This window comes from Blennius ocellaris (assembly GCF_963422515.1).
Source record: "Blennius ocellaris genome assembly, chromosome: 18".
Lineage (NCBI taxonomy): Eukaryota > Metazoa > Chordata > Actinopteri > Blenniiformes > Blenniidae > Blennius > Blennius ocellaris.
The window spans coordinates 18,968,825-18,994,325 of NC_137667.1; the positions used below are offsets into that span (position 1 = coordinate 18,968,825).

A 25,501-nucleotide genomic window follows, 5' to 3' on the forward strand; every position below is an offset into this window, starting at 1 on the left:
CCTATATGAGGATATATGCGCATCTATGAAACCTATAAGCAGTTTATATGCATATATATGCTGCATATATGCATATATATGCCACATATAGGCAAAATTAAGGTGCATATATGTGAATATACAGGCCATATAGGTCTCCTGTACTGCTTCTATATTTCCACATATATATAGCTCATATCTCACTTTGGCAACTGTCATACATTATCAAGGCAATAACTAAGAACTAACTAAAAAACAATTATGCAAGAAGAACATATAGGTGCATATATGCACACATATATACATGCATATATGTACCTATATAGGTACCTGTATGCATGTATATGTGTACACATATATGTACATATATGTGCATATATGTACATATAACATAGAAAAACGGCCAATTTTATACATGTCACATATATTAAAAACCTTTATTAAAACATATATGTTTATATAGGTTCTTTCCATGTGGGATGGGTCATAAACAAAGGAAAACAACAAGTCAACAATAAAGAAAAGAAGAGGAAACAAAACACGCAGAAAAACCAGATAAGAGCAAAAAACAAGATCACCATCTCATACATCCGAGGAGTAACAGAACCCACACAACGGATGAAAAGAAAACACAGCATCAGTACAGCAGTGAAACCACACACAAAACTCGGAGAACAAATGCAATGTAATATTCGAAATCCCGTGCAAATCATGTAACAAAACGTACATTGGTGAAACACGCAGATCCTTTAGTATAAGAAGGAAAGATGACAGAATCTCTAAAGACGCTCTGAGGAATGTTGAAACATGTCAGCAAGGTAAATAAAAAACACTTTTCCTGCATTCAACCCAAAGAAGAATCCATAACATAATAATCTACCGTGTTAAATTAGGGTTTATTCATGTTTCTTACCACAAAGTGAAGGTCCATCCTTGGGAAGTTACTGTCAACTTGCAGGACGAAAGGAGAACCAACCTGAGGGAAGAGAAATAAACATTTAATGCAGAAATACAAATTGTTGGTGTTTTTTTTGGTACGATGACAACACTGACGTTGTTTTCATCTATTTGCTGCTGTTCGCGGCAGCATTTTTACAGTTCTGACACGGATCAGACGGTTTGTCAAGTTTACCCGGAGAGAGCTGGAAGGCTTCTGAATCTGCAGGTAGCTGTTACTGGGCGACGTGTAGCTTCTGTAGAGCTGCAGGGAGTTGTCGCTGTCGTTAACAGAAGCCTGAGAACAAGACGATCATACATACAGTTAATATTTACTATGGAATGCAAAAAAAACAACTTAAAAAAACAAGTTTGTAGAATTATTCCTACATAATGATAAATTGATTTGTTTTTTTTATCCGAATAACTAATTTTCTTACTCGCAAAAAAGGGTAAGACTTATTTTTGCAAAACAAATAATAATAATAATAATTATATATATATATATATATATATATATATATATATATATATATATATATATATATATATATATATATATATATATAATTCATGCCAAATTTAAAATATATATACACATATTTTTAAAGCTTTAAAATGTGAATTTGGAAAAGATAATTAGAGTCAATAATGAAACAACTTCGAAATGGAAACGTGTTATTTTGTTCTCAGTCTATGCAGACGATACGCACGTTTATAATTTCATCCTTCCTGCAATTTCTCCTGCAGAAACATTTTATCGATTCAAAACAAGACTTATATTTCTTTCCATGAGACAATTTTACAGAAAATGTGCATTGAAATATGAATTTAAGCTTAGTAGCTCTTAACATGCATTTTAATCGATGGTTGCTGAAATCATAGTTATATATGAACATGATGTATTCTTCTTTCTGTTCCCTTTCATTCAGACTTTTGTATTGTAGTGAATTGTGTTTTTTTTTCTCCAATGTCAATTATTGAAATAAAACTAACCAACTTATAAAGGTGGTATGATAATGTGATTCTTTTGTGTCACATTACAATAGACATTCATTTATTTAATACTTAATTAATTAGCTTGTTTTTTTTTGTTTTTTTTTAATAAAACCTCAACTAAATAGCAGCATTTATCCCTTTTTTTCCAGTTTATATGTAACTTTAAAGAAATTTAATGGTGGCTAGATATAAAGACCCATAAAAATAAAATATAAAATCTGTCCTACTAGTCTGGTAAATTTGTATCATTAGCAGGTATTTTTCTCATGGTGTCCCACATTAAACATTCACTCCGTTGTCACTTACATAAATGATGAGCACGTCAGTGTGATTCATGACGTCGATGTTGAGAGGTATGACTCCGTCGGCAGGGACAGCGAACTCCATGTCTTCACGGCGGGGCTCTTCTGGGGTCGGCGGCATTTCAGACCAACCTGAAGCGTTCAGCCTCCAAGGCCCCATATTGTAGCTCCAGTCATTTATCCAAAACCAGGAACCCGTTTCCTGCGTCACCGTCACCTGGACCATGTTCTGCCGGTCCTCGGCCGACAGTGGTCGACCATCATATCTAGATATGTGCAGCTAACGTGTCCAGTAAACAATAAATAAATCATGTTTTAAACTGAACACAAATTTGACATTATTTGGACTTTGAGATCAGTTAATTTGCCGTCATGGTCTTAAAACTATGATGTGTTTCTGATGAATCTATAAAATAATCTTGCTTTTCTTACCCGAGCAGTGAAACTCAAGGGCCTCAGTGTTTTGGGGAAACAGTCAAAGAAAACTTTGTATCTGTTTTTGACCAAGGACACCTCCGCTGTGCTGTTATAAGAGAGACCTGAAACAAAATGAGCACAAACAAAGCAGATCTGATGATATTCTGGCACCGACTGAGGAGAAATATGACTTATTACTTGGTTTACAACATGCAATGTGGCAGTAAAACAACATAAGCTCCACTCGAGCTTCTAACAAAAGTGCTCCAAACAAAGGTCTTCTAGTGCTCCAACCAAAGGTCTTCTAGTGCTCCAACCAAAGGTCTCTAGTGCTCCAACCAAAGGTCCTCTAGTGCTCCAAACAAAGGTCCTCTAGTGCTCCAACCAAAGGTCTTCTAGTGCTCCAACCAAAGGTCTCTAGTGCTCCAACCAAAGGTCCTCTAGTGCTCCAAACAAAGGTCTTCTAGTGCTCCAACCAAAGGTCCTCTAGTGCTCCAACCAAAGGTCCCCTAGTGCTCCAACCAAAGGTATTCTAGTGCTCCAACCAAAGGTCTCTAGTGCTCCAACCCAAGGTCCTCTAGTGCTCCAACCAAAGGTCTCTAGTGCTCCAACCAAAGGTCTTCTAGTGCTCCAACCAAAGGTCTCTAGTGCTCCAACCAAAGGTCTCTAGTGCTCCAACCAAAGATCTCTCGTGCTCCAACCAAAGGTCTTCTAGTGCTCCAACCAAAGGTCTTCTAGTGCTCCAACTAAAGGTCTCTAGTGCTCCAACCAAAGGTCTCTCGTGCTCCAACCAAAGGTCTTCTAGTGCTCCAACCAAAGGTCTTCTAGTGCTCCAACCAAAGGTCTCTAGTGCTCCAACCAAAGGTCTCTAGTGCTCCAACCAAAGGTCTTCTAGTGCTCCAACCAAAGGTCTTCTAGTGCGCCAACCAAAGGTCTCTAGTGCTCCAACCAAAGGTCTTCTAGTGCTCCAACCATAGGTCTTCTAGTGCTCCAACCAAAGGTCCTCTAGTGCTCCAACCAAAGGTCTTCTAGTGCTCCAACCAAAGGTCTTCTAGTGCTCCAACCAAAGGTCTTCTAGTGCTCCAACCAAAGGTCTTCTAGTGCTCCAAACAAAGGTCCTCTAGTGCTCCAACCAAAGGTCTTCTAGTGCTCCAACCAAAGGTCTCTAGTGCTCCAACCAAAGGTCTCTAGTGCTCCAACCAAAGGTCTCTAGTGCTCCAAACAAAGGTCCTCTAGTGCTCCAACCAAAGGTCTCTAGTGCTCCAAACAAAGGTGCTCTAGTGCTCCAACCAAAGGTCTCTAGTGCTCCAACCAAAGGTCTCTAGTGCTCCAAACAAAGGTCCTCTAGTGCTCCAACCAAAGGTCTCTAGTGCTCCAAACAAAGGTCCTCTAGTGCTCCAACCAAAGGTCTCTAGTGCTCCAACCAAAGGTCTCTAGTGCTCCAACCAAAGGTCTCTAGTGCTCCAAACAAAGGTCCTCTAGTGCTCTAAACAAAGGTCTTCTAGTGCTCCAACCAAAGGTCTCTAGTGCTCCAAACAAAGGTCCTCTAGTGCTCCAAACAAAGGTCCTCTAGTGCTCCAACCAAAGGTCTCTAGTGCTCCAACCAAAGGTCTCTAGTGCTCCAACCAAAGGTCTTCTAGTGCTCCAACCAAAGGTCTCTAGTGCTCCAACCAAAGGTTTCTTGTGCTCCAACCAAAGGTCTTCTAGTGCTCCAACCAAAGGTCTTCTAGTGCTCCAACCAAAGGTCTCTAGTGCTCCAACCAAAGGTTTCTTGTGCTCCAATAGAAGATCAGTTATGCACATTATGTACGTTCCATAATGTAAACTTTAATCGTTTACTAAAAGACACTCAACAAAGACATGAAATAAAACATGACCTACCTGTGAGGGATTCAGTCACATTAGCCACAATGGTGAGAGACTCTATTTCTATATCTGAGAAAGTATATGTGAAGTCTCCAGTGCCGTCAATCTGAAAAAAAGAAAAAGAAAAAAGAGTGAACTTTAACATCTGTGTCAGTAGTTTAAAACAAACACTGGATCAACCTGCTTTAAAAACACGTGAGTTTTGAAGCAGTTACCTCTTTGTCCAGGGTGTGAACTCTATTAATGCCCCAAGAGTGATGAATGAATGTCAGATTCATGCGTCCCTGAACAGGTTTTCCATATGTGTACCTGAGGGGGGAAAGACACAACCATTGTGCTCTACTGATAGTTACACCGTCGTCACCACATGAAGTTCAGGCAGTGATTGTCTCACTTGGCTGTGACAGAGCCCTGCAGAGGATCCTGGTGATAAATGACACCCGGTGCGTTTATCACCACCTCAAACTTTGGCAGCACTGTAACACACACACACACACACACACACACACACACACACACACACACACACACACACACACACACACACACACACACACACACACACACACACACACACACACACACACCAAAAACCCAAAACAATTAACAGATCTGTGGTTTATCTGTATACAGAGAAGCATTTTTTTTTCAGGACTCCTACATACCATAGTGAGTCACAACAAAATGCTTCACGGTGGAAATCCCCTGTGTGAGAGACACACGGTTAATAAACAGTGGCCTTCAGTCAGTACATGACCTGAAAGATGAACTTTCTTACAACCGACTTTTGAGTTTAAACTTTTCTTTATTGTGGTTTAGAGTATACATCACGGAAACACCTCTATTAGACTACAATCTCAACAGGAAGCCAATTTTAACTAAACCTTCTGGTGCAAAATGCAGTGAAATGTCAAAAAAAAAAAACTTCTCCTCCGGCTGTTGCATTTTGGGTATTTTCTTACAAACTCTCCCTAACAGCATGGCTTTGAGGCTAATGCTAGTTTGTTCGCGTTCATAGCAGTGGCATCGATATCTGAGCTCTGCTGTCAGTGTTTTGTTGCTACTCTAAAAAAAAAAAAGTTAAAAAATCAATGTTTTGTTTAAAATCTTTAAATGTTCTCAGTGGTTTAGCCGGAGCAGAGGCTCTTGCGGGTTTTATGTTTGACACCATTATATCTTTCTTTACCTTGCTCATCTTCTCCTTTTTTTAGCAATTTAGCAGGCCAGTCTTTTCTTATCACATTCAGTCATTTCAATGAGATTTGAGTGGGCAGGACGTGTGGGACTCACTTTGACGGTAGTGAGGACGGTCCATTGTCCCAGAGGAGGGTTCTCCGACAGCTGGAACTGTTTGCTGACGACCCCGAGGACGCCGCTCAGACCCAGCCACTGCCTGAGCATGTTTCCTCTGGGATCCTGGGTCAGGGAGACGTTCCAGGAAGCACGAGAAGAAGTCGGTCAGCGTGTTGATGGAGAAACATTGGAGTGATGAGTGGGACGGAGCTGTTCAGACTCACGCTACATACATTTTTCAGTCTTTCCTCTGACCGCCACATTAAACCCACAGCGAGAGGAAACGAGCCCGACAAGCCTAATGAAACGTTGATGTACTCCTCCAGGGACTGAGCTCTGATTTAATTAACAAAATTAGAGCATTTCGGGTGAAATTCTCAATGTTCCCGCTGCTCACTGAGGACCAGTATCTCTCTCATGTTTTTCACCACAATCCCATCTGCTTTAACTGAACAACTTTTTGCATGTCAATGTGATTTATATGGAGACGTGAAGTTGCCTCATTAACAAAAGTCCTTTTTCACACGTTTTGATGTGTTCTCTGTGTGTGTGTGTTTGCTTTTTTCACCGAAATCCCATTTGCTTTGACCGGCAAAACTGTTTCCGGCGGATTGTTCACGTGAAAATACAACATAAATCACACGAAACTTTCATTTCAACCTTCCTGCTTGTGCCCAGTGTCACTATATCATCAGTGATTCACCCACGAAATGTAAACGATCTTGGGCCCAGTTCACACAACAATGATTTCAGGTGAAAAAGCTAAACTTTCATCATGTTTTTGGTTGTTGGTTTACATGGAAAATTTACTCAGAGTCTCTGAAAACGCAACTTTTGGGAAATGCCCCCCAAAGGTGGAACTTACTGAAAATGCTCAGGAAACAGGGGAAAATGTAGTTTTTGTAAAAGTGCCATAACTCCTAAACCTAAATTTTTGAAAACATTCCGCCTCTGTGGAAATGGTAGAAAATGCAACTTTTCAAAAATGTTCCAGCTCCGTCTCAGTGTACATCGAGAAAAATGCAACTTTTCTGAAATGTTTCTCCTGCACATGTGGACCACGGCCATAGCAATGAGTTGTTCTGCACATGCTCAGTAGATGTAGAACAAAAACCATGGTGCCATGACTCCCAGTCCATGTCCTTCTGGGACTTTGGAAACTGGTAGTTCTATAGTTGACAGTCACCATATTGTGTGCGCTTTCATGACAAAATCAACCAACAGCACCCACTAGTGGGCCAACATGTGCTCTGCATCATTTTCAATGTCATTTGTGTGTAAACGGACATCGTTTTCAAAATGAGGATCAGTAAATCAGGACCAGAGTCCCTATTAATTCAATGACATGCTGCTGAGGTGATTTTCTTGCAGGTTTTAACTGGATTAACCGATTGTGATCTCAGACTTGGTGCAGCGTTATGTATTGTCTTCATTATCTAACACCTCTGAATCGGTGTGTCTGAGGCGTGTCCACTCACTCTGATGACGATGTCCACGGGGCTGAGGAACGGCCTCCCATCGAGGTGAATGGACACCGCTCTGACCTTCACCTCCTGCCCCGGCAGGTAGTTCACTTTGTCCGTCTGGATGAAGGTGGAGAGGAATTTGAGGTCCAATCGCAGGTCCGTGGAGTTGGAAAAAACCTGGACTCCGTCCCTTTCGCCGTTAACCTCCAGGTGGAACGGGGACCAGTATAAAGACTCATTGATTTCAATCTGAGGCAAATAAGATAAGGAAAAAAAAAAGAGAGTCAAAACTCTCACATTTTCAAACACAGTTTCTCACACAGTCAAAAAATGTCTTAAGAAAAAGAAAAAAAAACAAATAAATGAAAAAGTCTCACTATTGTTGCTGCCACTAGAATCCATTGGATCTACTTTCGCTACCCGCGAGTGGCCCAACATGCTAACTACTTCATTGTCAGTGTTATTGCCCTCTGACATCGCCATGTAAATGAGAAAACATTTCGGAAGCAACCAACATTTTCACTTACGGCATCATCTAAACGGGGCTGGAATGCCTGTATGGTCATTTAAAATGCATTTATTCTGACAGAGTTTACAAAATCCTTGAGTTCAAATGTGGTTAATTGACGTTGAATTGGATGTTTTTGAGTTGTGGGGTGACGCCTGGATAAAATCCTACACATCCACAGGGAGAACATGAGAACATGAAAACTCCACATAGAAAGGCAAAACTCACTGATTGTAGCTGCTGAGAGGAAGAACATGAGTCGTCTTCACTGAGTCTTTCTCACTGAAGACAAACTCACTGAAGTTTTTCTTTTTAATTCTCAACCATACTCTCTTTTCTTTGACAAATATGCGGATGATGCTTGTTTACTGAGTTTAAACACAAATGCCTCTTTGTGCTGGTTTGGAGTTACTTTTTATCATTTATCAATGATCCAATACGATCTGATACTTCAGTCTTATTGAGTTCATGTAAAGTGGAAGATCCAGTGCATTTTTATTGAACATGAGTAAAGTTCCTTGTGACAGTGGAAGAGATCTTCTTATGTTTCGTACTCACAGGATGAAGAATCAGCAGCCCGGTGGAGCCTTCAGAGGAGAAACACAGTGATGTTGATTGTGATGTCACAAGAAAACCTCTGAGCACTTTGATGAGATGAGATATGACACAAAAAGACACAACAACACAAGACACGACAAGACACCACAGGACACGACAAGCCACCACAGGACAAGAGATGACGGGACAAGACCCAACAGGACACAACAAGACACAAAAGGACATGACAAGACCCAACAGGACACGACAAGACCCAACGGGACACGACAAGACACAATGGGACACGACAAGACACAACAGGACACAACAAGACACAATGGGACACGACAAGACACAACAGGACCCGACAAGACCCAACAGGACACGACAAGACACAATGGGACACGACAAGACACAACAGGATACGACAAGACCCAACGGGACACGACAAGACACAACAGGACACGACAAGGCCCAACCGGACACGACAAGACCCAACAGGACACGACAAGACACAACAGACACGACAAGGCACAACAGGACACGACAAGACACAACAGGACACAACAAGACACAACAGGACACGACAAGGCGCAACAGGACACGACAAGATCCAACAGGACACGACAAGGCACAACAGGACACGACAAGGCACAACAGGACACGACAAGGCACAACGAGACACGACAAGACCCAACAGGACACGACAAGACACAATGGGACACGACAAGACACAACAGGACACGACAAGACACAATGGGACACGACAAGACACAACAGGATACGACAAGACCCAACAGGACACGACAAGACACAACAGGACACGATAAGACACAACAGGACACGACAAGATACAACGGGACACGACAAGACACGACAAGACACGACAAGACACGACAAGACACAATGGGACACGACAAGACCCAACAGGACACGACAAGACCCAACGGGACACGACAAGACCAAACAGGACATGACAAGACCCAACGGGACACGACAAGACCCAACAGGACACGACAAGACCAAACAGGACATGACAAGACCCAACGGGACACGACAAGACCCAACAGGACACGACAAGACCCAACGGGACACGACAAGACCAAACAGGACACGACAAGACCCAACAGGACACGACAAGACCAAACAGGACACGACAAGACCCAACGGGACACGACAAGACCAAACAGGACACGACAAGACCCAACGGGACACGACAAGACCAAACAAGACACAACAAGACCCAATAGGACACGACAAGGCACAACAGGACACGACAAGACACAAGAGGATACGACAAGACCCAATAGGACACGACAAGGCACAACAGGACACGACAAGACCCAAGAGGACATGACAAGACACAACAGGACACAACAAGACACAACAGGACACGACAAGACACAACAGGACACGACAAGGCACAACAGGACACAACGAGATATGAGAAGACTCAACCATAAAACACAGGATACGATAGGATAAGATACCATTACATTACATAACACAAGACAAGATCACTTAAGATATAAGATGCAAAGCAATAAGATAAAATAAGACCAGCTATGATCCCATAACTCTACAATAATCTTTTATTTGTCCCACGGTGGGTAAATCTTGTAAAAGAATTGACTGTTGGTAAACAGAAGCTGCACCTCCTTGGATCAGAGTGGAGTTGGAGGTCAGAGTCTGGTTGTTGTGGACGATGTGAGCCGACACAGTGACCGGCAAGTCACTCAGGATGGACACGGACAGGGAAGTCGGGACACTGGGCCGGAGGACTTTGGGAGCCAGCAGCAGGTAGGAGGGCTGAGGGTCCAGGCTGAGGAGGAGGAGGAGGAGGAGGAGGAGGAGGAGGAGGAGGAGGAGGAGAGGAAACCCTGAAGTATTCAAATCAGTGGTTTCAATCACATTTTAGTTCAGGGGCCATATAAAATGGTTCGGACAGGTGAAATAGTGCCATAACGACCTTTAAATGTATATTTAACGATGTAATTATATTTAAAAATGTACATTTAATTAGAAAACGATGGCAAAAACATTTATGGAGTTACATGACGTCATCAGTACATTCATCACACTGACTAATATGACAAGAAAAGGGTCGTCTTGGTTTTACCAATGGATTTTACAAATAGGATACTGCTGAAGATAAAAACACACAAAAAAAAACATAACTCAAAGTCTGACTGAAGTAATTTGAGATATTTATGCAAATTCAGAAAATGAATAAAACATGATCCTGAAGTACTTGATCTGTTGAATGAATCAGAGTTTGAGTCAAGTGCTTTTTTAACTTAAATGACTGAAACATTTTCAATGCATGTATTAAATATTAAAACAAAAATATTTAAAAAGTTCAAATAAACTTTACGTTCAAATATGCTCTGTACTGGAAATTAGGCCCATCTCATGTACCTTTTCTGTGCAAAAACAATAAAATGATAAACTCGCTGGGCTCCACCTGCTTGTTTACCTGCTGTTCTGGGCGACGGCGACGACAAGGAGGCTGAAGAATCCCCACACCTGAAGACGCTTCATCTGGATGGATGAGCTTCGCTTCCCTCCGACTGGAGGCAGGTGAGGTCGGCTGCTGCCTTCGTACCTGTACACTGTGTTTCCACACCCACCTGCTCCTCCTCTGATACAGTGAGGGGCCGAGCCTGTGTCGCTTTACCCCTCAGGGAGGCTCTGATGCAAGAAAAACATCTGTGTCAACCGTTAAAAATCTGGTTAAAAGTATCAGGAGTGTGACGCATGTGGACGAACTAACATCAAATAAGCAAAAATATCCTCAAAAAGCTGAAAGAGGATTAAAATTAACTCAATAAAAGCCATGAAAACAACTAAAAACTGACATTCAATAACTTTTGAGATATTTTCATTATGTACACTGACCCCATGTGTCTTGACATGCACTTATAAATAAAATGTATTATTATAAATCATTAGTATGAGAAAATAATTCAAATGTAGTTGAGAAGACACAACACTGCAGGAAAATGACTCAAATGTTACGTTAGAAAAGAAAGTCAAAATGACAACAAAAGCCCAGAAAACCCCCCACAATAAATAGACACAAAATGGAGAGATAGAGAATTTTAAGAACCGCAGATAGAAGCAAAAAATGACAAAAAGGGACCAGAACACACACATAAAAAAACATAGAGCTTGAAAACATCCAGAAAATATGCATAATGAATATATGTAACAAAACATGACAGACACGAAACCCAATAAGATTCAAACATCTCCAGTGGCTTTAGAATAAATCTGATATTCACTCTGGACAGATGTGATTTAGTGCTGCAGTTGTGGGTGATAATAAACTACATGAGTTGTGAGATGGTCTGGGTTTTTTTTTTTTTTTACAGAAAAAAAACAAAGAAGTATAATCGGAACATCCTATGATGTGATCTGTAAAATGAAGGTAGTACCTTCATATGACCAGCAGGGGGCGGAACTGGTTTTCTCTCTTCATTGAGCGACATTGTTTCCCTTTTTTACACTTCCGAGTCAAGATGACAACACTGCGACCGTTCACCTGCGACGATTTGTTCAAATTCAACAACATGTGAGTGAAGTCTGGCCTCTTTCGCCACTGGAGCTCCAGTCAACATTATCACTGAGATGTCCGGCATTTATTTGACTTGTGCATGTCGTGTCTTTCGGGTTCTGCGGCGTTAGCACACTGCAAGCTAATGCGGCTAACGCGTTGATTCCTGACGGAAAGGAGCTGCACAGACCTCCAGTTAATAAACGTGGGATTTAGTGATTCTCTTCATATCTCGAAATACACACATTTTCTAAACGTGGGACATTAAGCGTGTCTTGAAGCAGCAGCTCCTGGAGATGTCGGCTTCTTTATAACTCAAAATAAATAGAATATTGAACAAATTATCCAGTTTGACAGCTGGCTAGCGAGTTCAAAGCTACTTTGTACTGCAGTAATAGATTTATAGTTGTGGTATCATTTTACCAGAAAATTGAAAAGATTTTGGTTTCGAAAATTCTGCCGAATATCTTTGTTGGAGTTCAAATAGGTATTATTAATGTAACATTGAAAATCATTCCAACTTCTATACTTTTGAGTCACGTTCGTGCTAAAAGGATGTTGTTTTAAATGATGTCTGGTAGTTCTTACAATTGGTAATAATGATTAGGCTTTATTATAATAACATTTCAATGTGCTAACTTGTCTTTTTCTTTTCTCCCACAGAAATCTAGATCCACTGACAGAAACTGTATCCTTTACTCTCATGCTATTGTGACACCTCATTTGGTTTATCATCACACGTGTATTATGTAATAATAGCGTGATATAGTGACAGAAGTGTGTAGTGTTCCTTGACCTCTGACTCCAGTATGGGATCCCGTTTTACCTGCAGTACCTGGCTCATTGGCCGGAGTACTTCATCGTGGCCGAGGCTCCTGGAGGAGAGCTGATGGGCTACAGTGAGTCCTCCTGCCGAGTCACATCAGAATCATGGCATAGTCCCTGGAGATGCCTTTGTCAATATATCTAACATTGTGTTACTTTATGATTTGTTTCTTGGATGTTAATGTTGTATTTAAAGGGTCTCAACCGAACCACACACACTTGCACGTGGTTTGGTCAAATGAAAGGTGTAGATCTGACGGTGAGTGTGTTGCAGTAATGGGGAAGGCGGAGGGATCTGTGGCTCGCGAGGAGTGGCACGGTCACGTCACGGCTCTGTCGGTGGCTCCAGAGTTCAGACGCCTCGGCCTGGCCGCCAAACTCATGGAGATGCTGGAGGAGATTTCAGAGAGGTTCGTACCAGCGGAGGGCCACAAATCTAACATACCGGCCTGCGTCACCGATTACATGTAAAATAATATTTATATCTTGACTAAATCAAATTCAGAAAGTGAAAATGCATCATTCTGAAATTTCTGTTTCGTGCCAATGCTTTTGAAAAGTCAGTTTCCATGGAAACGGCGGAATGCTGTTGGTTTATTGTAATGAAACCATACGCATGTGCAGAGAACAATAAACATTAACAATAGTGAGTACTGGAGTTTGGCGGTATCTATATTTTGAACCGTTAAATGTTCCCCCATAGGAGTTGAAAGATTAAAGTAGCTTTGTCATTAAATTGGATTGGTGTTAAGACTGTGTGTGTGTGTGTGTGTTGGACTAAACCAGTGACTGTGTCTCAGGAAGGGCGGATTCTTCGTGGACCTGTTCGTGAGGGTGTCCAACCAGGTGGCGGTGAACATGTACAAGCGTCTGGGCTACAGCGTCTATAGGACGGTCATCGAGTATTACTCGGCCAGCAACGGGGAACCCGACGAAGACGCTTACGGTCAGATTCGGAGAAAACACATCATTTGTTTCTGCGCTTTCGTTTCAGAAAAGTTTCACGTTTACACGGCAACGCTTTGATCATGATGTCCGTTTACACAGAAAGACTTGGAAAAAACGACGTAGTTAAACGCCTGTGTTTTAAAACCCAGCGGCTTTATGACTGAAAGTTGAATATCAAGCCCCCGCCAGACGAGGGCGCTGTCGCTGCAGGCGCTAACTCATCGAAACCCCTTTCCTTTGCCTCTTCCCGCAGACATGAGGAAAGCTCTGTCCCGGGACACGGACAAGAAGTCCATCATCCCGCTGCCTCACCCCGTCAGACCCGAGGACATCGAATAACAGTAGACCGTGGCTCCCTGCCCCCCCCCCCCCCCCAATCTCGTGTGACGTCGCCATTTCTGGAACGGCGACCCTGTAAATAGTTTTAATCGTCACACGGAGTGTGGGGCTCAAGGTAGCAGCGGAATGACTGGAGGATTCATCGATGCGTATTAAAATAGCGGGCACCAGCCAGGACCAGTCAACATCTCGGGGTTTTATTTGCCCTCAACTTCACAGGGTCACTTTAACCAGCCGTGGTGGATCGAAGTGACTGGATGCACTGATGGAAAGGAGGCAGATCAGGGTTTTAAACGTAGTTTTAGTTCACACGGCCAAGTTTGATCCTCACGTGTCCAGTGCAGTAAATGGATGAATCTGCATGTATTAGTACTTTACACTGGCGGGTGTTACTGACCTACCAGAGGCTAAAATTAGGGGCAAACTTACAAATAATGAGTTTTCCTGGATCTGTATTTCCTCAGTATCGCCTCATAGGTTGTTTGCACTGTATCTAAGCTAACTTTTGTTACATGAGCTTGCCTGATGAAAATGAGCCTGAGTCTATGCTGAGGGCAAAATAACCCTGGCGGTCACGCGATAAAAAAAAAATAAATCTGATTTCCTTGCACACAAGTCATCCTGCTGCTACATCAGCCCCCAGACTGCCCCCACTCCTCCAGAGAGCCACGGACTGTACAACCGCTTTCATTACCTGTAAATTACCAGACGAACATTTGCTTAAAAAGAACACAAACCAGAGAGTTGAAGTCAATGTGTGTAATGTAACAAAAGGAAACAATAAAACCTGCTGATGGACAAGTGTCGTTTTAACAAAACAAAAACAAAAAAAAATACAGAACAGGATAGAAAAATGATGTGATGTCTCTGAGATGTTCTCTATTCTTTGTCATCGCTGCTGCTGCTCTTCCGCTCCGTCTTCTTCTCATCTCCGTCGTCACTGTCGCTCTTGCTGCTGCTCCGGCGCCCCTTTTTCTCCTGATCTTCATCACTACTACTACTACTGCTGCTGCTGCTGCTGCTGCTGCTGCTGCTGCTACTGCTGCTGCTGCTGCTCCTCCGGCGCTCCTTCTTCTTCTGCTGATCTTCATCACTTCTGCTGCTCTGGTGCTCCTCTTTCTTCTTCTGCTGAACTTCATCACTGCTGCTGCTCCGGCGCTCCTTCTTCTTCTGCTGATCATCACTGCTGCTGCTCCGGCGCTCCTTCTTCTTCTGCTGATCTTCATCACTGCTGCTGCTCCGGCGCTCCTTCTTCTTCTTCTGCTGATCATCACTGCTGCTGCTCTGTTGCTCCTCCTCCTTCTTCTTCTTCTGCTGATCTTCATCACTGCTGCTGCTCCGGCGCTCCTTCTTCTTCTTCTTCTGCTGATCATCACTGCTGCTGCTCTGGTGCTCCTTCTTCTTCTTCTGCTGATCTTCATCACTGTTGCTGCTCCGGCGCTCCTTCTTCTTCTTCTTCTGCTGATCATCACTGCTGCTGCTCTGGTGCTCCTTCTTCTTCTGCTGATCTTCATCACTGCTGCTGCTCTGTTGCTCCTCCTCCTTCTTCTTCTTCTGCTGATCTTCATCACTGCTGCTGCTCCGGCGCTCCTTCTTCTTCTGCTGATCATCACTGCTGCTGCTCCGGCGCTCCTTCTCACCATCATCTTCATCGCTGTCATCTCGGTCGTCGTGGGAGTTTCCCGGCTCTGCCTGAGCCCCATTGTTTCTGCGCCCCTCCTCCTCCTCTTCTGCAGGAGGACGCTCCTCAGGCGACGTTGAAGTCGTCTCCTCAGCCGCCGGGTCATTTTCCGATTCTTCGTCGGGGGCGTCCTCCTGCACCTGATGCTTCTTCCACATCTTGGCCATGGCGAGCAGCTTGAGGTTGGGCTGGTTGGCGGCGTCCTCGGGGAAGATGTAATCGTAGTACTCCTCCCAGCCGGCGTCCGACTGAGGGTTCAAAGAAAGAGGTGTGGTGAGAGCGTGCAGACATTTCACCGTTTCATCTTTGCAGAGGTGAAATATCCCGGCACACACAAACACTGAAAACCCCGGTGTTTCTGCCAGGCCTGTCGCTATGAGGCAGGGACGCGGAATCAAGGCCCCGGTTACACGACGCTTCAACTGAAAACTCACTGTTTTTTGCATTTTCGTCTTGGTAAAGCTTTTGTGTTTACAAAGCAAGATTTTGAAAATTTGCCTCTGCTGACATGGAAATGCGAAATGCGTTAATAGCATGTTGGGCCACTAGTGGGCGCAGTTGGTTGTTTTGGTAATGAAACCACACAGAATATGAAGTGGGAGTCATGACACCACAGAGGACATAATGTTCATCGACTGAGCATGTGCAGAACAACTAGTTACTATGGCCACAGTGTGCACTAGCAGCATTTTGCCCTGTTTCCATGGAGATGGAGCATTTTTGAAAAGTTTCACTTTGGCAGCCATTTTTTAAAATGCTGCGTTTCCTGTGGCTCTGAGCCGTGAACGGGGCCGTCTCTTAATTCAATTCCTTTAAGTTTGGGCTTTGCAACCACCCCCCCCCCCCCTGGTTTCCCGTGCAGTTCTTACCCCGTCCTCGGCCGTCAGCTTCCTCCTCTTCTTCACCTTCTCCGGCAGCAGCTTCCTCACTCGCTCTCTGGTGCCGTCGGAGCCGAGCTCCTTCTCGAAGTCGCTCCAGGACTCCAGCAGCAGCAGCCGCTCCTCCTTCTCCTCGCAGCTCCTCATGCCCTTATTGGCCTCCTCGTAGATCTGCCGGCACTTGTGCAGCCGCTCGGGGTCGTCGATGGACAGCTCGAACTTGGCGTAGCTGATCCAGACCTGAGGGGGAGGGGGGGGTCACAGGGTTTGAAGACAGGCTGACTCTCCTTAAAGTCCTCGTGAAATGAAAATTCGACCTCCAAAACACTCTGGCTGTCGCTTCTAGGGACATTTTTTATGCTAACTGGCCCAAGGGTAAAATGTTAAAACACGGCAATCTGCGAGAAAATAGCTGATAAACAGCGGTGTTTTCGCTGCTGGGCGGAGCTTCTGACAATAACAGAGTGACATCACTGGATGTGCACACGCCCAAGTTGTGTTTACATTATGGAGGATCAGAGTTTTGACGACGAAGAGGCTGAATTTAACGATATTTCATCATCATCATTTCAAATCCAGTGATTGATGAAGAAGACACAGAATGTGTCGTTCTGCCATCGGTGACCCCGTCTGGAACATGTTTGAGGAAGCAGAAGACGGTTCGTCCTCGATTCGTCCTCGTCTCCTCAGCCTCAGCAGCCGCCACTTTTCGGCTTTGAGGCTTTGAGGCATCCTGACTTTTGGCAGAACGACCGGCTTCCTGGATCATGTCGAAGCGCTTTTTCGACTGCGCGGAATCACCGAAGATGAGTCCAGGTATTACTTGATCGTCTACTAGCCGCCTCCTCCACCCGTGCTCCTTTTCTCCTCTCTCGGTCTCTTCCAGGCTCAATCTTTCGTCAAGGCTCATAAAACGCCGACTATAACTTCAAAACACTGTAAAAACTTGGATATTTAAGAGGGAAACAAGCCAATGTAAACACAACTCTTGACGTCACGCCCACGAAGAAGAAGGATTCCCCCGACTTCCTCGGCTGGAGATTCAAAATTCAAATAACTTTGTTACGCGACAACAGTGGTGGGACGAGTCGGAGGAATCTTATAAGTAGTACCCCAACTATTGTTTTTTGCAAAGTAGTGTTATACATTTCACTAGGCCTTTAACATCCAGGAGGGAGAACAACTGGACTGATTGTCATCTGAAGCACTTGCTAGCCACAAACTAACTTCCTTCTATCTGATCTCACACACAGGTTTCCTGCCCGAGCTTCAATCCTCGAACAGCAGCTTATTCTACTTGTGTCTCCAAAAGGTTCCTAAGTTCAATTGGAACACTTTAAGAATTTCATTAACATGACATTCTCTCCAATGTGTTGTGGCGCCACCGGGAGTTTAAGCAATGTGATAGAATTGGTATGAACACACGTCCAACTGACGGAGGTGTGTAAAGCGCTCCCACCTTGACGTGCTGGGTCCGCTGCAGCAGCCGTTTGTAAAGATTTCTGGTGTTTCCGAACTCTTCCTGCTCGATTTCAAAGTCGATGTACGACTTCCACAAGACCTGCGGGAGAAGGACAGTCACGGTGAAGACGCTTGGGGAAAGTGGAGAGGCAGTGCCTCCACCCGCCGACCCCCACCTCGGGCATGTCCAGCCTGGGCTGTCCGATGGCGAGCTCGAAGATGGCCCGGGCGCGCTCCACGTCCCCCAGGATGGTCTCCAGCTCCGCGAACTTGATCCAGGTGGTGCAGTTCTCCGGGGTGAACTCCAGGTACTTCTCGTACAGCTTCCGGCAGCGGTCGAACTCGCGCAGCTGCAGCTCCAGCTCGATGTAGCCCTTCAGCAGCTTGTTCTTGGGACATTTCCCGATCGCCGTGCCCTGAAACGAGGGAGACGAGGCGATGAGCAAAGACGGGATCGGTTTAGAACAGGGGTCGGCAACCTTTAACGCTCAAAGAGCCATTTGATCCCGTTTCCCACTGAACACTACACCCAGAGAGCCGCACACATTTTATTTTGACAGTCCCACAGGCAGACCATGCCAGGAGGACACGACACACAAAACCTTCTTCACTGCTGGTTGACAACTTACAACTAATAAACTAAACTACATGAACTAAGCAACAAAAACACAACACAATTATTACCGACACTACAAACCTAATATAACCCCAATAATTACATTTAAAACACGACAAACAGAAACTCCCATAATGCATTGCAGCTATCAGCTCCTTTATTGCTACACATTATTAAAATGGAAGATAAATGTGGGAGATCTGGATTGTTAGAACCATGAGTGTGAGTGGTGTGGCTTTAATGTCCTGTAGTTGTTGTGGAATTCACTAGAATGTTCCGTCACTCTCAACAAGTCTGCAATGAACCTCCTGGAATTGTCGGCGTTCCGCAGCGCAGCAGTTTTACTGTGAAAGGCACAGGAAGCTCCCAGCTTCAGACACCAGTTGAGCCGCTGTCATGACCTGCAGCCGCAACTCTACGTTCTTCATGCCATTATTGGTGCGTAATGACTTTACATCGCTGCGCCTACATTTTACCACTCTTTGTAGCGGGACTGCGCTCTGGGTGGCTTTGCCTACTTACGTCCCTCCGGGATGAACTGCAGTGGGACGGAGGCTCAAGGAGCCGCAGTGGAGGGACCAAAGAGCCGCATGCGGCTCCGGAGCCGCGGGTTGCCGACCCCTGGTTTAGAATAACTAAAGGCCTGATAAAAACGTCCCCGTTTCTTTCCTTGTGATCACAATGTTTTCATGGTCCGATTTGAATATGTGACTTTAACTGGATCAAATAAATCCTGCTTGATTTGAAGATATGCAAGCATGGTTTTCTCAACCTCGTCGTCGTTTGTGTTTTAGATCAGAGGTGTCAAACTCATTTCAGTTCACAGTCGGCTTAATTTCATCGTCGGTGGTAAAATACTGTCATATTAACCTCGAAATTTAAACTTGACATTTTTCCTGTGTTGTGGAGCCTGACCACGATGCTAGAATAAGAGTCTCACCATGGTCTTCCGGGCTCCCTGCAGGTTCTTCTGCCGGATCTCAAACTGAGCGCACAGCAGCCAAATCTTTGCAAACGTGAACTGAAAGGGAAAAAAAAAAAAAAAAAGAGGCACATCTATTACAAATCAGGTAATGAGAGCGAGATGCTTACAGGTGGATTCACAACATCTCACTTCTAAGTATATAACCACAACCTTTGATGTCTCCTTGCAGCACAAATGACACTTTGATTCAACTGACTGACAGAGTGACCAGTCAGTGATCCATCACAGCAACAGTCGGCACAATGGACTATCTACATTGAGGCAGGTGAAAGAAAACATGCAGGGAACCTGCCTTCTTGTGAGGGATGAGGTTCAGACAGGCCAGGTAAACCTGCCTCGTCCTCTCAGTGTCCTGTCAAAAACAAAGAGGCAAAAAGTGATGTAGAAAGTCGGTTTGCAGTGAAATCCTGAAGGTTTCAGAGGAGCTTGATGCTTTAATAACTGAACAATAGTGCGTATAGTCTTCATGTAAACTGTAGAAGGCACCAGAAGTAGCTTTTAATAAATTATGATAAACCAAATGAGAAATCACATTATTTTACTCTCACCTAAAAAACATAATCAAACTTGAAACTATGAAAAGAAAGTAAACTCTGAAGTGCTCTGACATGGATGCAGTGGAAAACCTCAACACTGAAAGAACTGAACGTTTACTAAAGAGAGACAGAAGCTCGTGTACTCAAATGAAGGTTGGTACAAGTAGAATTTACAAATGTCATTAAATAGAGCAATGAAGGGCTGGACAAGTAGTTTGAGCTCATCAGCAGGAGAAGCTCCGCCCACCTTGACCTCCAGCTCCTCGTACAGGGCGTAGTTGATCCACAGGTAGATGTAGCGTCTCCAGTGTCTCTTCTCCTGGATCGGGGGGACGTTGGCGATCGCCCGCTCGTACACCTCGCGCACCGCGTCGGGGTCGGCGTCACTCTCCACCAGGCGGAGGTAGTCGAACCAGGCGTCGTAGTTGTGTGGGTTGGCCTGAGGGACAGAGGGTCACTCGCGTGCAGCCGCCGTCACAACATCTGATCCCAGTCATTCCGTTTCCTGTTTCCTGGGTCGGCTTCTCCACGGTTCATACCTTGACTTCTTCTTCGTACTGGAACCTGCGTTTGCTCACGATGACGTCCTCGATGCCGCGGCGGTCTCCGAACTTCTTCTCGAACATGGTGTAGTTCTTGAAGAGCTCCTGCGCCAGGTGTTTGGGGATCCGGTCCAGGGCGTACTTGTAGATCACGCGAACGCGCTCGAACTGTGGGGGGAAATGCACCGGCGTGATTCAAAGCTGTTCGCCCGTGTGTACGGGAGGAGTGCCTCGACAGTTCTGAACGACGACCTCAGCGGCAAAGTAATTCCATCATTGGGCCTGTACGCAGAGTCGCTGTGATCATCAGGAAGGTTGATATCTAGACATGGATTTAGTTTTTTTTTTATTTTAAGGATAAAATATGGATATTCCAGCCCCTGATCTCCAACTGAGATATTTTCAGCTAACATCCTGATTATAGAGCATCTTCCTCCCAGTGACTGGAGTAACTTCAGCTGAACGGAACGATTGATTGAACTGGCAGCTCAGTTTAATGCGTCACAGATTCACTCCATCAATATGCTTAATATTAAGACGCGACTCACAGTGGAATACAAAGTAACCGGAGAGGAACTAGTTTTCAGAATTCTAATAATTCCCATTGTGAGTAAAAAGTACAGTCCTGCTAACTGGCCACTGTAAATTGACCTCGGGCTGCTCGATTATGGAAATAAAAAAATCATAATCACGATTATTTTAGCAATATTGAATTTGAAAAAAAGACTTTCCTGTAAATATATAAAAATATCTTGTAATGTCGTAGTAAAAAAATAAACTGTTATACTGCACTCAATCGTTTGAAAACAAGAAATAAATAAAATACAATAAGAGATAGACATACTATCTCACACACGGTGGAACAACAAAACTACTTCCAGTTACTGAGAAGTGTGCATTAATGGACAATAGTGGAGTTCCTTCCTGACTCCAACTCCCATTCATCGGCTCCACCACATCATCCTTCTTCCTCCATTACATGAATTATGAGGTCGTCTGGAGCCAAACTCCTGAACCACTCGCCTCCTTCTGCGTCTCCTCGAAGCGGGCGAAGGCCACGAACAGCTTCTCGTTCATGTACTCCTCCCCGAAGAACTCCACGGCTCGCTCGTACACCTTCCTGCTGTGAGCGATGTAGCCGTGCTTCTCCTCGAAGCGGGCGTACTTGATCCAGTTGACCACCTCGGGATGAACCATGACGAGTGCGGCGAGTCAAGGAACGTCCGTGTGGAGGACCGACGTCTAGAGGGGGGGGGGGGGGGGGGTCTGCAGCCTTTATGACCACAACAAGCCTTTTTCTCTCACTTTCCACCAAATCTAATTTTCGTGGAGCCACGGAACACGTTTTACCTTTAACATGAGGCCAACGCAGCTTTGAAAGTCACATATATGGCTTTTTTTTTTATTTTAGCTGATTTTAGAATCAGTCAGTTTTGGCTCTTTTTAAGCATGTTTTCCCCAATTTTTTTTTTTTTTTTTTTACATTCTCATTTGGGTTTTTTTAAAGTCGTTTTATCATTTTGTTCTCCATTTCTTGTGGTTTTAGCAATTTTTCTCCATTTCAAGTGTACCTTTATTAAAATCTTTTATTAGCCAAGAGTTAACAGTCCTTGACTCTAGTGTGCACTATATAGTAAAAAAAAGTTTGTTCACGTTTCATTTACTGACAGCTTCAAGGAGCTAAAGAGCCTCATGTGTCAGGTCCCTTCAGCTTCAGCAGCACGTTGTCAAACTTTCCAGAAGCGAAAACGTGTTTTCACTCGAAATATTGACGTCTAAACAGAGCCTTAGTGTTGATGACGGTTAATATGCGATTCTCCTTCTGGATTACGAGGCAGAAATTTTCACCACTTTTTGTTTTGCTCTCTCTTTAAAGACTTCGCAGCCAAAGAAATGTCGGCGCTGTGACTCATACAGAACGAAACCCAATCTCAAAGGATATAATGCTCATAAATGGTGCGAGCCTTGTCCACCTCCTTGTAGCGCAGCTCGAAGTTGATGTAGGAGTGCCAGGCCTGCTCCTCGGGCTCCCACTCCATCCAGCGCTGGAACACCTGCCTGCAGCTGGCCACGTTGAACAGCATCTCCTCCATGTAGGTGTACTTGTACCTGTTCAATAGAGTTTAAAAGGCATTCAGAGATGCACGGTGACGTTTTAGTGAAGTCAATACAAATAAAACTGATTTCAACTGGATTTTTATTCATGCTGAATGCAGGCCAGGGAGACACGGGAGCCCAAACCGGGAACACGTGCGTACCAGAACTGGTTGACCCGTGGGAGGATGGTGATGGCTCGGTCCCAGATGTTGCGGGCGTGGTTCACCTGGCGGCTCTTCATCTCCATCTCGGCGTATTTCAGCCACAGGGCGATGTTGCGGTGGTCGACGTCCAGCGCTCGCTCGTAAATGGAGCGAGCCCTTAAAGCAGAGAGGAAGAGGAAGAGGATGGGGAGTGGGGTGGATGACACATGGACACAGGCTCAGACACATCGTCCAACAAGTCGGAGCAAAAATAGTACAATAATTGAACAATCATTTTATGTGAAGCTGAATTCTGTTAAACTCAGTAAGGTAATGTACCTCTGGACCTCTTTCAGACTTTCCTCCCATTGTGCGTATTTAATCCAGTTACTGATGACGGTGCGATTCTTCCTGATGTTGTCTTCAAACGCCTGAAAACAACAATGTGACTCACACTTTACCGCAGCGACAAACTGCAAATGTTTTAAGTTTTTTCCTCAACAACTTGACCACACACCTAGCAGATGTTCAGAAGCAGAGGTTACCACTCACCTTCCTCTTCCTCAGTTTGTAATCATTCAACTCCTCCTTGTCTGTGATCTTCTGTTTTGGAGGCGGTGGCAGAAGTTCGAGTTCCCTCTCTTTGGCTTCCCTCAACAGCTGCTCAGCGGTGATCTGAACCTCTGCCGGAGCTTTATTCTTCACCTGGAAACAAAGTCAAGAAACCCTTTACGTTCTCTATTTGACAATAAAAGGTCTAATATGGTCGACTTTTTCCACGAAGAAAGGTTTTGAAGCATATCAATGTAATTCATATGAATAAAACACTTTTATTTTTTAAATGTATACTCTTACAATCCATCGTTTTGCTCTGATTTTGGGTTTGAATGTCCCTGTATTGGACATTTTTATGGACCTCACGAGTGATCTATGAGTAAAACTTCATGGGGAACGGCTCTCTTCATTTTAATGGCTGTAACATTTATTTATGTGGTCATCTTATGCAAAATTCACTTTCTCATGGTTTTCCAACAGTAACATCCTCCCACACCTGGAATGACACCCCAGAAGTGTGTCCTCTCTCTCCCTGGCTTGTTCCAGTTTTTAAAAAGTGTGTTGCTCCAAGCAGCCAATCAGAAATCAAACCCTATAGAGTGTCATCGGGGGTTTAGCCAATCACAATCAAGGTAGGCTCCTCCCCGTTGACTCCTCCCACAATCAGGCAGCTCTGCTGTGGCACATGGCACCACAAGAGGAAGTACTTCTTCCTCTTCCCAAGATGGGCGTGTGTGGGCGGAGCCAGTCCAGCTCACACAGACACAGCAGATTCTGAATGTAGTGCCTATGATCCAATATTCTAATGGAGGGAAAATAAAGGAAAATCTGCATTTGGGGCAAATAAACGGTGAATGCAATGTTTTTGGATGTGAGACCGATGTGAAAGTGTTGAAAAACTGTGTATGACCCCATTTAAAAACAAATGAGTGAGCATTCAATTAGTTTATGTCACAAAACTACTATGTTTAAGAATTTTGATTAGAAGTTAATTTATTTGAAAATCTTTGTTTTAAATAAGAAAGAAATGGCAAAAAGAAAAAAGTGTGGTGTCAGAGTTACATAGAACATGGCTTCATTGAAGCAATGAACAATATTACAGCTGAGTGCATCTTTTGTGGTGAAAAACTGGTGAATGACAGTTTGAAACTGTTCAAGCTGAAACGACATAAGTCTACTGAACAACCAGAGAAGGTGAGCAAAGCCTCAATGGTTTATCCTCAGAGAAAAGGAACTCATCATTACAGAATACACTGCTGTGAAGTTCACTCAACTGTTGATGTTTGTTTTATTTTGAAGTGTACAGGATGTGTAGGTGTTGTCTTAATGTACATTAGTACTTGTAGGTCCCTCGAGAAATAGGATGGGAGACACTCGTGGTGAATTAAAGACTTTCTTGACCTTATGAAGAATTACTGTCACTACTTTGGTGGGAATCCTGAAACAACAAACGATTTGACATGTTCGACACGACACTGACCCGGGCAGGGAACTTTGGTGACTGGGAAAGGATAACAGACCACAACTATGAAAAAGCCACTGTGGAGTGTTTACTTTATATTTGAACAAACCTGAATCGTGAATTAACCAATGTTATCCTATATCCTTAAAAGCACACACTGATATAGTAATTTACACGCGCTTATATATTAAAAGAAAATTGAAGCTGCTCAGCGCTGGGGTTCGGCTTAGCTTTAGCCTCAGACGACCGCGTTGAATCGTTTTGTTTTTACCTTCGCCACCTTCGGTATCCGCTGCTTGCCTGCCGCGGTCGACGCCATTGTTCCGGTAGTTTTAACCAAAGTCGGAGAAAGTGGCTTAAAATGATTCAACAACAACAGAGTATGATAAGAACACACGTAAAAGAAACGTTTAGCAATCACGCTCCGCGCGCCGCCATGACAGTACCCACAATGCCTCACTGGCGTCAAGCAGCGCGCGCCATCGACCGCCACTTCCTATTCGCGCTGTTGAGCGGTGGCGCCGCCATCTTGGCCCGGTCGTCCGCTCCGCTGAGTCTCATCTGCTTGACAAGA

General features: G+C 44.2%; 3 protein-coding genes across 3 annotated transcripts in view; 1 reads left to right on the top strand and 2 right to left on the bottom strand.

The window, feature by feature from the left end:
• cd109 (CD109 molecule) overlaps window positions 1–7,735 on the bottom strand; it is a gene marked incomplete at both ends in the record, with an annotated part of 88,437 nt that extends 80,702 nt beyond the window's left edge. Inside the window, 9 exons of the mRNA XM_080514438.1 lie at window positions 893–955; window positions 1,112–1,213; window positions 2,221–2,321; window positions 4,515–4,605; window positions 4,715–4,808; window positions 4,894–4,922; window positions 5,790–5,915; window positions 7,271–7,507; window positions 7,679–7,735. Of these exons, the coding sequence (XP_080370564.1) occupies window positions 893–955; window positions 1,112–1,213; window positions 2,221–2,321; window positions 4,515–4,605; window positions 4,715–4,808; window positions 4,894–4,922; window positions 5,790–5,915; window positions 7,271–7,507; window positions 7,679–7,735 (900 nt within the window). The remainder of the gene's footprint in view (window positions 1–892; window positions 956–1,111; window positions 1,214–2,220; window positions 2,322–4,514; window positions 4,606–4,714; window positions 4,809–4,893; window positions 4,923–5,789; window positions 5,916–7,270; window positions 7,508–7,678) is intronic.
• A 4,071-nt stretch (window positions 7,736–11,806) lies between these two features.
• Window positions 11,807–14,746, top strand: naa20 (N-alpha-acetyltransferase 20, NatB catalytic subunit). The gene is made up of 6 exons (XM_080514216.1): window positions 11,807–11,877; window positions 12,523–12,547; window positions 12,668–12,758; window positions 12,959–13,094; window positions 13,485–13,630; window positions 13,886–14,746. The coding sequence occupies exons 1-6, from the start codon at window positions 11,825–11,827 to the stop codon at window positions 13,969–13,971; spliced, it is 537 nt and encodes a 178-aa protein (XP_080370342.1). The 5' UTR covers window positions 11,807–11,824; the 3' UTR covers window positions 13,972–14,746.
• On the bottom strand, window positions 14,716–25,308 carry crnkl1 (crooked neck pre-mRNA splicing factor 1). Its single transcript, XM_080514215.1, has 14 exons — window positions 25,199–25,308; window positions 23,463–23,615; window positions 23,250–23,341; window positions 22,929–23,087; window positions 22,613–22,779; window positions 21,694–21,872; window positions 20,668–20,838; window positions 20,376–20,567; window positions 19,885–19,944; window positions 19,548–19,628; window positions 18,168–18,407; window positions 17,990–18,091; window positions 16,522–16,770; window positions 14,716–15,900 (listed from the first exon to the last, which is right to left on the bottom strand). The coding sequence occupies exons 1-14, from the start codon at window positions 25,244–25,246 to the stop codon at window positions 14,851–14,853; spliced, it is 2,943 nt and encodes a 980-aa protein (XP_080370341.1). The 5' UTR covers window positions 25,247–25,308; the 3' UTR covers window positions 14,716–14,850.
• Between the last annotated feature and the right edge of the window lie 193 nt (window positions 25,309–25,501).